The sequence below is a fragment of the Pituophis catenifer genome, unplaced genomic scaffold (assembly GCF_029215685.1).
Source record: "Pituophis catenifer annectens isolate HBS135680 unplaced genomic scaffold, rPitCat1.0.hap2 SCAF_5, whole genome shotgun sequence".
Lineage (NCBI taxonomy): Eukaryota > Metazoa > Chordata > Lepidosauria > Squamata > Colubridae > Pituophis > Pituophis catenifer.
This window is the reverse complement of record NW_027256885.1, coordinates 87,095,227-87,109,061: the sequence shown is the minus strand read 5'-3', so window position 1 is coordinate 87,109,061 and position 13,835 is coordinate 87,095,227. Positions and strand designations below refer to the sequence as shown.

Genomic DNA, 13,835 nt, shown 5'->3' with positions numbered 1-13,835 from the left:
AAAAGCCACCATTTTGAGATGTCTAGACATCCATCTCCAGTAGGTGCAGGGCAGAATGATCAAGAGTAACTCCAGGACCATACTTCACAGGGGGATTCTTACATGCTGGAGACATAATTGGGTATCTTTACAAGAGGGAGACTTCAAACAAATGCTCCCAGGCAGGGTTGGCAAAGAGGAACATTAATAGAATTACCACAGGAACATGTTCCCTCACTCATGAGTTGGAAACATGAAGGTTTATCTTTAAAGCGCACATAAGAAACTCCTGCAATCATTTTAGGCAGATGGTATTTTCAAGGGTACCCATCACTTTTTAAGCTTCTTTTCAGAGTTTTGTCAAAGAAACTCAAATTTGCTAATGAGGGAGAGGAGAAGGACACCAATCATGTCAGACCAATATTATTCTGTTACACATCTGCAGTTATGCAAGAGAAACCATGTCTCTGGTAGCTTCATTCCAGCTTAAGTATCACAGCTGTTTTCTTTTTACTGCCTCCTGGAAATTCACAGCCTTGGCCCCATGCAATAAAGCTTGATAAAGTTTTCCTCATATTGATGGGACAAGTTCATGAAGGACTGGAGAGCCGTATTAGGAATGCTGTGTCGCGATGTGTACCACCCATTGGGCCCACATCTTGGTTTAGAAAATTTAGAGCCACTCTCTTGACCATTTTATAGAATGTCAGCATAAACATGGACTGCTTCCTGTGGAAAACCCTGCTCCCAGTTGGTGAATCAGTTCCTATTGGCAAGATCAATAGATCTCATTAAATCAGGGAGTGGGAATTTTTCTTGGGCCCCGGGGCTACATTTAATATTTTCGAGGTGCTTAGGAACTGGAATGTGCAGGACAATTAGCAAATTTTTGGTCAGTTTGGGGAATATCTTGGTTTTTCCAACTCTGCTAACCCTAACAGGATTACACTAGGGTTTCTCTGCATTTTCTGTTGAAGAAAGATGGGAAATTGCACTAAACAATTTTCAGCAATATTTTCAGAGGAACTTCAGAATGCAATTGGAGCTACATGTGACTCTAATGCTCCAGATAGTTCATCCCAGCACTAAGCCAGTTATTCATCATTTAAAGAGTGGGGTTTTTTGCCTCCAGAGAGGAAAATCTCTGGAGAAGAAGGAGCTGCAGAGTGGCTTCATCTATAGAAAATGTCCTGCTAATTTTTGACATGTGCAAAACATAGGCTAAGAGTAAAGTTCCTTTGAAATGAACAAAGTTCCCTAAAAGGACTTTTGCTTTGTTAAACTCCCTTGATCCAAAACTAAAAGCGTTCCCCCATTTTGTTTGGTTTTTTTCTTCTTAATATTGTAAACTTGAGCAAAAAACAAAAACAAAAAAAAACCTCTGAAGGGGAATGGAAGAGTAAGGGAAAAGAAAGATATGTCAATTTAAAAAAAGAATGATTTTTTTTATAAAGAAAATTTTGTGAAAAGTTGTTTTAGCAAATACGCCACAGACTACAATAAACTGCCTACATTGAAACAATACACAGATCAATACCCAAAATGGAGAGTCGAGGGGATTTCAACATGTTTGTAGGATTTGTCTTTCATCTTTGTGATGCAGTTAACTTTTTTTTTTTTAGAACAGTTGCTTTTGTTGGTTTGTATGTGATATTGGATACGTTTTGTAAAAAAGATCAAAAAATCTAAGTTTTTTTTGTTCTTTCTTTTCTGGAGTTTGATCTCTTATGCAGAGATGATGGAATGAAGACTTTATAAAAGAAGAAAAATAAGAAAAGTATGAACATATATACACACAAAAAAGAAAAGAAAAGAAAATCATGAAGCTGAATGGTTCTGAAGTCATTGCTGCAGTTACCCCCCTCCAAGATATCCCTAAAATTAATATGAAACAATTAATAAAACAAAAACAGTTCATGGCAAATGGAAAGATGGATCTGAACCTACGGATATCTCTTGAAAGTGTCTAAACTCTAAGGCATCATTTAAAAATAACACTTTCCAAAGCAATGTGGAAAAATAGTCAGTTCACAGATGGTAAGCCTTTGAGAAGAAGTCATATTGTTCTGCCCCAGCTCCGGATTCCCAAGGATTGTGACACACACCAACGGTCCTTATCAAAGTTATAACGTACCAAGAATAAACAAAGTCCGGCAAAGGTTGGCAACCAGCCCAGAAAACAAGATACGATAAGAGACTCACTCTCCAAAATGCTCTGTAATAATTACATGTTGTTTCCAGCAAGAAATTACTAACTGCGTGCGACTTAAATAGGCTAAGGGAGTGGCCAATTATCCTCAAACCTTACTCTCGAGGAGACCTCCTCCTCCTGAGTAGCCACTCCTGCCTTTTGACAGCCCTGCGTGCTCGAGTATTGAGGAGAGGCTCCTCCACTTCGTTCTCTCCACTTGAAGGAGCCGCTGGAGGTTCTGAAGGCCCTGGCTGAGTCTCTGCCTCTGGCACCACATCCTCTTCAGCCTCCTCGCTGTCTGACGCGAGCGCCGGCTGCGCAGGCTGCTGGCGCAACCCCACACCAGCCTCCTCGTCGTCGGGATCAGCCACGATCCGTGCAGGCCGCTGGCGGGCCACAACACATATCTAGACTATGTCTCTTGCTGTCTAGCAGTGGTGAAATGTAAAATTTGTTACTACCGGTTCTGTGGGCGTGGCTTGGTGGTGGTGGGTAATATGACTGAGTGGGCGTGGCCAACTTTATTATTATTATTGTTGTTGTTATTATCATTATTATTATTGGTTAATCTTTAGTGAGATTCACAGCCTTTGAGGCTGGTTAATAGCTCAGAAGCTCGAGTCCTAACCAATTATTATTATTATTATTATTATTATTATTATTATTATTATTATTATTATTATTATTATTTTATTATTATTATTATTCATATTTCTATGCCGCCCACTCTCCGAGGACTCTGGGCAACTTACACCAAAGACAGTATACTAAATAGCATATTGCCCCCAACAATCTGGGTCCTCATTTTACCCACCTCGGAAGGATGGAAGGCTGAGTCAACCTTGAGCCGGTGATATTTGATCTGCTGATCTGCTGAACTAGCTGCAGTACTGCACTCTAACCACTGCGCCAACTCGGCTCCTAAATGGACTTTTAAAACTAAATTTACTTTTAAAACCATTTTTTCTACAACCTCTTCGGCTGAAGAGGTTGTAAAAAAAATGCTTTTAAAAGCCTCTGACGATCCCAGCTGACTTGCCTGATTGGCAGAGGCTTTATTTATTTTTTTTTAAAGCTTCTGACGATCCCAGCTGACTTGCCTGATTGGCAGAGGCTTTTTTCCTTTTAAAAGCATTTTTTCGGCCAAAGAGGTTGTAGAAAAAATGCTTTTAAAAATAATTTTTAAAAAGCCTCTGATGATTGCGTGGCTCAGCTGGGCATGGGGGTGGGCAGGGATTTTTGCTACCGGTTCTCCAAACCACCCGCCTCCATCACTACCGGATTGGGTGATCTGGTCCGAACCGGGAGCATTTCACCCCTGCTGTCCAGCCAGACATGGATGAGCCCACCCCATGAACCGTGTATTTCTCTTGGTTGAGGGTAATTACAGGTCACATTTTAAGAAAGTATGCATATGTGTGTTTATACATGAGCTAAATTATATCCCAGGTATGTGTGTACTTCCTTAATTATATCTACGTGTGTGTGTTTGAATGCAAACACAGACACATATGCTCAAATAAAGGTGAATGGCATACTAGTCACCTCAATAGAGCACTCTTGTGTGTTCAATCTATACACTACTACCTACATCTTAATATACTGATATGGTATAGGTTCTGAGTTTACAATAGCATATATGTGTCCCAAAAGACTGATTTATTTCTAAAACAGACCAACTTTAAAATTAAGTTTTTTATAATTTATAATTAAATCACTTTGGAGATCACTGCTGTATTAAATGTTTGAGTCTCACCTTCTGCTCATAATTGTGAAAGACAGAAACAGGCCCCTAAATGCCCATTGCATTTTACTAGTCTGCTGCAGATCAAACTCATGCATATACCAGTATATAAATAAGCATTATCTTGCAGTTCTCCAAGATATAACACAGATAAATATAGGTCTATCAATTTATACCAGAGACCAGTTGTCCAATTGCGGATTCATTAAAGCAGGAAAGCAATGGGAATTTTTCCAAAGGAAAAACCAAAAATATGGGTGGGTCTTTGAACCTTCCAACCCAATTGGAAAAAAGAGTGAGAGGCACCCCAGAGGGGATCCATCTGTCCCAGCAACCATTCAGTTAGACTTGTCTCACACTCTGAGAACCAACGAGCTAGTCACACATGCATACAAAGACACTGAGTTAGATTGCATAATATTTAGGCACATTAAAAGCTACACATAGGCATCGACGGGACCACATATGCAAGTAGGCATACTGACTCATGCCAACAACACAGAACAGACATTTGCCACACAGTGTACTCTGGTCCTATTTCCCTAGGGCTTACAGGAATTCACATCTTTAACTTTGTTATAAATTTGACGGATAACTTTATTATATATCAGACTGATTTTGTAAACCAGTGTTTTTGAAACCTGGCCACTTTAAGAAGTGTGGACTTCAACTTCACACTTCTTAAAGTCGCCAAGTTTGAAAAACACTGGACACATGAGTGGTGGCAATGTACCACTTTAGTTGCAAAGGGAGAGCTGACTGAACACATGCTTGCATATAGCATTATCTTCCAGGAGGTGTTCTGTTCACACATACTATTAATGTGAGTGAAGTCTGTAAAACAGGATCCCCAGTTCTGAAGTCTGAACCCTTGCTTCTAATCTAAAACAGCATAATTCAATGAGAAATATGGCACATGAGCCCAAAGATTTGGGTAATGGGTTTCTAAGCAGTCATTCAAAGAGGGGTTTGGCTCTGTGGAGGGCCATCTTAATCTGACTTTCCATTAGGTGAAATAATTCAACACCCAGTCTTACATTCACATCTGAAAATTCTGGACATGGTAGTATATGGTAGAGGATTTAACTGGCAAGTAGGCAGCCACATTCTTCATAATGGTGAGCCAGCCCAGATTATATACAGCTTTCCTTCTAAAATCTGTTTTCAACACAATGGTTAATATTACAAGTACATGGTTTCCAGATGTCTTAGAATGTATTTATTACCTTTTAGCATTTTCTAACCACCCGCTGGGTAGTTTAAGACAGGATAGAGAGGGAGTGAAATTATTTTTCCTCTTCTTCTTCAAAACATGTTTATGAAAATTCCTATTATTTTCACACATATGCAGTTTATTTCTGGCTCATTTTCAATAGGTTTCATTGCCAATTACACATGATCCTTAAAATGGCATTCCAAACACTTTTTGGAAGAGACAGCTTTGCTGATTCTTTTGCGACAAATTCATTCAGATCTAGGGATCGGGTCCATGTCCAGAGGGAAAGTCTGGCACCAAATGAGATCTGCAATTTATGAAACGATTCCTGCAGAGAAACTGTTTCAGTGGCTTTTAAAAAGCTTTTCCTATACAGTGTGATAGCAAGGATAATGTAAAGGATTTGGGGGTCTTCCAAACCAAAATTAGGGAGTAGCTTTTCTGCAATCCCAGCTGCAGTGAATTGACTTTGCTCTAGGATGAGGGGGGCAAAATGCATTTGCCACCATGCCATATGCAAAGCTAGCAGCAGAGACAGAAAAGATCTACATACTTGCCTATTGTTGAAAGAAACTTGACCTGTGTGTTTATGTATTCATACCTATATCACCACCAGTTCATTTATATATGAGCACCAATACACACCCACACTGAATATATGTAGCCTATATATGTGATATATTCCTTATCAAATATGTAGAACATGCAAGCAGGCACACATACACACGCCCTCACTGATTTTACAAAATCAGAATTAAAGATGGGAGCATAAATAGCAAATAGACAGTTTTGGAGTAGAGAAACTGTCAGGCACCACCACAGGAGAAAAGGATGAGTATGCAAACAGGGTCTTATGCTTAGGGCATCGACAGTGGGAAACTTTTGGAACAGATTTGGAACGGCCACATTTCAAGGATGGATTTTAAGATGGGAAGAGCAAAGTTCAATCGCAATAGAATTGGAGAAGAAGAATTTCTATGGAATAGCTGGCCAATGTCCCTCTAAGACAGGGGTCTCTAAATTTGGCAACTTTAAGACTTGTGGACTTCAACTCCCAGAATTCCCCAGCCAGCATGACTGGCTGGGGAATTCTGGGAGTTGAAGTCCACAAGACTTAAAGTTGCCCAGTTTGGAGACCCCTGTTCTAGTAATAGAGGGAGGTTTCTTGTGGGGCACTGTTTTATAGCATAGAGGTTCGTTTGGATAAACATACTTGACTCTGTTTTTTGTTTGCGGGTGAAGCCCAATGCCATAGCATAACTAGTAATAGTTGACTAATACGTTGAGTTAATGTGTGTGTTTGTATTGTGCAGGGTGCTTTGAGGTATATATGGATTTGAGGTGCATATGGACTTGCAATTGGATATGGATAGGCTTTGGGTCTGTTCCTGCATCAGCTACAATTTGTAGGAACACAAGAAGAGCTGAAGATGGTCCAAGATCCCCTTTTCCTAGCCGGAAGTCAGAACTGTTCTTGTTTTCATGAAGGAAAAACCAAGCAAGGGCTCACATTTTCCACAGGCAGCGAAATCCCGTGGCACAATTCACTCCCAAACTTGTGGCCTCAGGTCAGGAGAAGACTGCCCTAACAGGTTGCTTGCATAGAAGAGCTGCTCTGTGGAGCTAATGGTGCTCCATCCATGAAAAAGGAACATGGAGGGAAGGCTACATGGGTGGGGATGGTTGGAGAAATAGGCACAACAGATTTTAAACCTCTGCTGATAAGTATGTGTATTTGGAATTAAGAGCCAACTATGGCATTTAGTTGATTCAAGGGGCAAAACACTTTATGGACTGTACCAATTTGGGAAGGAAGTGGGAGATAGTGGAATGAAGAAGAAAAATTCCACATGAAACTAGCATATGGGAAGGGGGGGGGGTAACCACCTTGAAGAGAACAGATTTCTCTTTCTTTCTTTCTTTCTTTCTTTCTTTTTTTCTCCTTCCTTCCTTCCTTCCTTCCTTCCTTCCTTCCTTCCTTCCTTCCTTCCTTCCTTCCTTCCTTCCTTCCTTCCTTCCTTCCTTCCTCTGCCTGATGCAAACATGCATTCCTTCTTTTCCATCTTGGAAAGTGGAAGTGTGAACATTTGCCTCCTTATTTGGCTGGATGTAAAGACTGCCAAGGCACACACACACACACACACACACACACACACACACAAACAGTAAAAATAAAAGAAAAATGGCATCTTACCAGCACCCAGGCTATCAGGAGTGGTTCCTAACAGTGCCAAATAGTTGTCATAATGTACGAAGCAGCACCTTCTAGATGATCTATTGGGATCTATCTATAAGGGGTGGAATCAATGGATCACATCTTGAATCTCCAAAGACCTACGCAAGGGTCCTCTTTTTAGACTTTAGTTCAGCATTCAACACCATCATTCCAGACACTCTTCTAACTAAGCTAAACCAGCTACAGGTACCTGAACACACTTGTAAGTGGATCATAAGCTTCCTAACAAACAGGAAGCATCAGGTGAAGCTAAGCAGAATCACATCAGATACCTGTACAATTAGCACAGGGGTCCCCCAAGGCTGTGTGCTCTCCCAACTTCTCTTCTCTCTGCATACCAATGACTGCATCTCTAACGATCCAACTGTTAAATTACTGAAGTTCGCAGATGACACAACAGTGATCGGTCTCATTCGAGACAATGATGAATCCGCATACAGACGGGAGGTTGAACAACTAGCCTCGTGGTGCAACTGGAACAATCTGGAACTGAACACACTCAAAACCGTAGAAATGGTGGTAGACTTTAGGAGAAACCCTTCCATACTTCCACCTATCACAATAGTAGACAACACAGTATCAACAGTAGAGACCTTCAAATTTCTAGGTTCTACCATATCGCAAGATCTAAAATGGACACCTAACATCAAAAACGTCATCAAAAAAGCACAACAAAGAATGTTCTTTCTGCGCCAACTCAGAAAGCTCAAACTGCCCAAGGAGCTGCTGATACAGAGGAATTATTGAGTCTGTCACCTGCACCTCTGTAACTGTCTGGTTTGGTTCTGCAACCCAACAAGACAGACACAGACTTCAGAGGATAATGAGAACTGCAGAAAAAACCATGGCTACCAACCTGCCTTCCATTGAGGACCTGTATAGTGCACGAGTCAAAAAGAGGGCTGTGAAAATATTTACAGACCCCTCACATTCTGGACATAAACTGTTTCAACTCCTACCCTCAAAATGACTCTATAGAGCACTGCACACCAGAACAACTAGACACAAGTACAGTTTTTTCCTGAACGCCATCACTCTGCTAAACAAATCATTCCCTCAACACTGTCAAACTATTTACTAAGTCTGCACTACTATTAATCTTCTCATCTTCTCATCATTCCCATCACCCATCTCCTCCCACTTATGACTGTATGACTGTAACCTTGTTGCTGGTATCCTTACGATTTATATTGATATTGTTTCCTGATTGCTTATTTGTAACCTACGACTATCATTAAGTGTTGTACCTTATGATTCTTGATGAATGTATCTTTTATTTTATGTACACTGAGAGCATATGCACCAAGACATATGCCTTGTGTGTCCAATCACACTTGGCCAATAAAATTCTATTCTATTCACTTCTCTACATTTGTGGCCATCATATTTTGCTGTGAAAGCAACAGAGGCTGCAGGCCTTCCTCTGTCTCTCGGTTTATGAAAGAACACATAGCAATCATACACTGTCAAGTTTAGTGAGTTATCAGAAAACAAAGAGTTTTCCTAAACTGTTCATTGATTTCTGGCATCAGAACCCCAAGAGGCCTGATTTATTTCTCAGTTACTCTGGTATTAATGGTAGCCTCAAAAATACCACACGATGTAGGGCCTCTAGAGAATGAATTGCTCCAACTAGGAGCAAATTAGCTAAAGGCAAAACCTATACTTCTTAATGTGCAAAGAAGGTTTTTTTTTAAATTTTGTTAGAAAAACCCAAAACATAAAGTTATAAGTTGTTCCTGCACCTGTCATATTTCTGAAGGTGTATTGTAGCCCAGAGCTACTTCTTTTGGTCCTCGAGAAACCAAACTGGATCTGAAGTTAGTCATGTGGTTGACCCTAATATATACATTTTTTAAAAAAAGATTAAAGGCAGAGAGGACAGTGTGAACTCAATTGGGTCTATTCGAGAGGGCAGAAGACATCCAACCTTCCTGTGAGGTTCACTGGAATCCTCACACTTGGCATTTGAAATGGGAAATCCTTTCTTCCTAAAGTAATAGGAAGCCCAGGTCATAATTCCTTCTGGCAATCTAACAATCTCAAATACCCTAAATGTCAATTCCACCACCCTCCTCCCAGTCCTAATCTGACTTAGTTCATCCCATCCTTCTATTGGTGCTTAAAAAAACATGCACACCAGGTCAACCTAAGTAGTGACATCACATCTGGTTTGAATCTATATTGAAGGCTGTGTTTGGATTTAATTTCTGTTTAATTTCTTGCATTGTCAAATAGCAGTGAAACAAATTATTCCTTGGCCCCTAGGTGCAAAGGCTGGAATAAGGACAATACGGCCTTGCAACACTATTCTGAACTAGCAGAAATTCAGAATTTTATACCAATATGTCCATGGTTTGACTGGGTGCCATGATCACTGTTTCTTAACGCTTAAATATATGAGTCTCTAGAGTTCTGGATAAGATTGTAAGTCATGCTCTTGCTATCCTGAGGACTTGGTGCCGAACTGCTGAAATTTCCATTCCTTCAGTCACAATAAACCAGATAGTTGCAGTATTGCTTAACAGTACCACGTCGAGACGGACACCGTAGTCATCTATCTGCTAAATCTTGCAAATGGTGCTCAAGCATGCTCTTTGGGAAAAACAGAACGGTGTTGGTGCACCCAATGTCTCCCAGAGTTGCATTCCACCTTGTGTATCACGGGAGCCATCACTGAGAGCGCCTGGGAAATTGAGTCACAAAAGTTCTCAAGGATGATGGCATCCCTTGATATCTGAGGAACTGAGTTGGTCCCTTCGAAGTGTCATCAGGCTTAGCTAGCCCTGGAGCTAATGCAGATTTCTGCCAAGAGAAGGAGATGAGGCTGGTTATACTAGGGCAGCAAAATCTGCATATGGAGGAGGGTGCAGCAGGTGAGTAGACTGTGCCCTGAGAACTGACTAAATTTTTTTCCAGGTACCTACGAATGAAAACATTGACATTTCTGAAAAGTCTGATTTTTTAAAAAAAAACAAACCCCCCCCCCCCTCTTCTTGGAAATCATGTGCTATGTTGCCCTAAGGACTGCCAGCACATGGCTTTTCCCATTTCATTTATGGAAAGAGAAAGATCAGCATTGGTTGATGGTATGGATAACACTTTCTTTTCCCTCAGCAAGGACTGGTGATCTGAGCAATTTGCTACTGCTGTGTGACATTTAAATGACGGGGGGGGGGGGGGGGAGAGATGTACTAGGTTGTGGCCCTAAGCTAGTGCTTGATATACCAGCATGAGTACTAAAGTATTTCACATTTTTCTCCTACCTCTCTGTATTGTAAATGATGGCCTGACAACGATGAATGCTTGATTCATGGTTATGCTCTCTCCCATGCTACGTAGGAAAAGAGGACCATGAGCCATTCCTTCCCATGGGTTTAACCGCTGAGATGAAAGGGGAGAAAAGTCTGTGGGGCAGGCAGGAATCACACAGTTTGGACCATGGTGCCGTGGGAAGGACAGCGTGACAACAATGCTGAGCACATTGTAAGCCGCCCTGAGTCTTCGGAGAAGGGCGGCATATAAATCAAATTTAAAAAAAAAAAAAAAAAAAAACAAGGCCCCTGGATGAGGCCCAGAATACCTGAATATTCTGGGTGGTAGCCTGGTGCCCAGCAAATGAGTAAAAATGGATGAAGAGATGGATGCCGAACAACAAACTTAGATTTGCTGACCCAATAAACTTGTTTTTATCTATAGGTAGCTGGAACATGTGCTGTTATATCCACTGCATGTACAATTTTTAAATTATTATAATATTATTATTAATATTTTTTTGCTTTAATTTACAACCCAAGAGTGCCCCCAATGGAGGAGGCCAGTACTATACCAAGTACCACACAACAAATTATAATCATTATTTTCTTCTACATTACCCAAGAAAATCCACGGAGCAAGACAGAGAAAGAGAACAGAAGGGAAGAGAGACAGAGACAGAGGGACAGAGAGAGAGACAAAGGGGAAAAAAAGACAAAGAAGTATTAGTAATGCTTGGGATAAAATCTATGAAGATTGACCTCCAAAAGGTGTTCCATCATGCTACTATGACAGACTCACCATTTAAAACCTAGAGGTTGGCACATAAAAACAACCTGGTAAACCATAGGAAGAAAATACTTTCATTTGAGCAGATTCCTGCCTTGTATTTTATCATCTACCATTTGTAAGTTGTAAGTAAGCAAACAACAGACCAACCCATTCTCTTTCTCCTCACCTTACTTTGCTTAGTGATCTAGTGGTCTGCAGAACAATTCATTCCCAAGATATAAAAAGTGAATATTTCTCCCTGTATGTATCCCATACCAAGGTCCACTGGATCCAAGCCTCTTTGCTTTTCATATTATTCCTTTTTTCCCCATTTCCTTGTCCTTCTTTGATCTCCTGTTCTTTCCTTAACTTTTTAGCCCTCCCATCTGTCTTATCTCCAGACCACACCTTTGTAAGTAAGTGAAAGTACCGTCCCCTTTTCCGGCTACCCAAATTCCCAAATTCCTTGCTTCTTCCGATAACCAGGCCCACTTACTCACCCTTCGAGCCTTGCTCTGGTATTTTACAGCTTTCTTGGTGTCAGAGACTGCTCTTTCCACATAATCCACAGAGTGCTCAACATTGTACTCGATGCGGTCAATCATCTCGCCCTGAAACGAGGGAAAAAGGAGTCAAGGGAAGACCAGTTGTACGCTCAAGTTTGGGTGGGTCGATATTCTCAACAAGCGTAGGAACAGCCTACAAAACATTAGCTTAAGGACACTAAGGCTAAAGACTAGTGGCAAACCATCCCTCAGCTTGACAGCCAACTAGGAATATGAATCTATGGAAGGCCAATCCTTTCTGTAAGGTTTTATTTATTCTTATTTATTCACTGAATAAATAAATGTAATTTGTAGTTCACTGTTGTTCAGGGATGTCCCAAAGGTGCTTTTTCCAAAAGGTAACTGGATTTTCTTGTTTTTTTCTTTGAAAATGTTTTGCTTCTCATCCAAGAAGGTTCTTCAGTTCTGCCACCTTTGGGACAATCATGACCTGGATGATTGAGAATCTCCATAGACTTTGTAATTCATGGTGTTCATCCGTTATGCTGGTTTAGTGGCTTTGCTTCATACATGTTATATTTGAGCCCAAAAAGACACAGGCATTTTGTGCTGGAACATCTCTCTCTCTCTCTCTCTCTCTCTCTCTCTGTCCCCCCCCTCCCCATCTCCCCCCCTCCCTCCCTCTCTCTCCCCTCCCCTCTCTTCTCTATCTCTTCTCTCTCTCTCCTCTCTCTCTCTCTCTTTCTTCTCAGCGCTGGCTAGTTGCAGGCCTCCCCACTAATCAGAGAATTGAAATCAGAGCTTTCCAGCATGTGTGAGTGTGGGGGGGGGGGGGGAGAAAGAGGAATATTGCTTCCAGGAAGGGTTGAATTCTGGGAAGTGAAGAGATGTTGATGGTTATGACTCCAAACTACAATCCCACAGTGAAATTTTTCTGCACCGGTTTTGGCTGACGGGGCGAAGGAGGAGGAATGACTGCAGTCTCCAGTGACTCCATTTTCATTCTTTGTCTCATCACATGTGTGAGGAATCTGCAAATGAATGTTGTTTTGCATATTTCTTCAAAATCTTCCAATCTATTCCCTGTCACCTTGCCCACCACTTATTTTGTACTCATCTATAATGCTTACTCCTCACTAAGCTCTCTGTGTGTGTTTTGGAAGTTCTACAAACTGATGAATGCTTTTCTTTCTTTTTTAAAAAAAATAGTATTTATTGAAATTTCAACATTTAAAACACAGTACAAAAGTACAACACAGAGAAAAAAGAAAAAAAAACATAGAAAAACAGCATAACAAAAATTTTCCACTAATAACAGCTATTCTATATCGGTATCTCTATCATAATAAACATATTTACAAAAGTTCTAATTCTATATATCTTTATCTTAAATTACATCCTTATTTATATTATAATTACCTCTAATCTTAATTCAATTTCATATACTATATTTCTTCAACAATTTTACTTTCTACATAATATATTTAACAGATTATCCCTTATTTTTTTCATCTCCTCTCAATCCAGGAATACCATCTGTTCCAAATTTGATAGTACTCGGTTTCCTCCCTCTCCTTCATTTCCATGGACAGTCTGTCCATTTCTGCACAATCATAAATTTTTTTTATTATAATTTGGTCTGGAGGAATATCTGGTTGTTTCCAGTTCTGTGGTAGGACAATTCTACTTGCAGTTAATATGTGCATTGTTATATATTGTAGTTTTTTCTCCATTTTCCCTTCAAGAATGCCCAAGAGAAAGAGTTCCTGCTTCATCTCTATTTTCTGTTCTGTTATCCCCTCCAGCCACTTTCTTATCTTACACCAGTATTTTCTAATTTTAGGGCAGGTCCACCACATGTGGTAGAACATTCCTTGTTTATTGCTATGTAAATAGGTTTGTTTGGTGGGCAGTTTGAATTAACTGACCCTCAGCTG

General features: G+C 40.4%; 1 protein-coding gene across 1 annotated transcript in view; it reads right to left on the bottom strand.

Annotated features, from left to right (window-relative positions):
- Positions 1 to 13,835, bottom strand: part of STX1B (syntaxin 1B) — a 190,891-nt gene that overhangs the window by 19,534 nt on the left and 157,522 nt on the right. Inside the window, exon 9 of the mRNA XM_070944798.1 lies at positions 11,893 to 12,003. Within this exon, the coding sequence (XP_070800899.1) occupies positions 11,893 to 12,003 (111 nt within the window). The remainder of the gene's footprint in view (positions 1 to 11,892; positions 12,004 to 13,835) is intronic.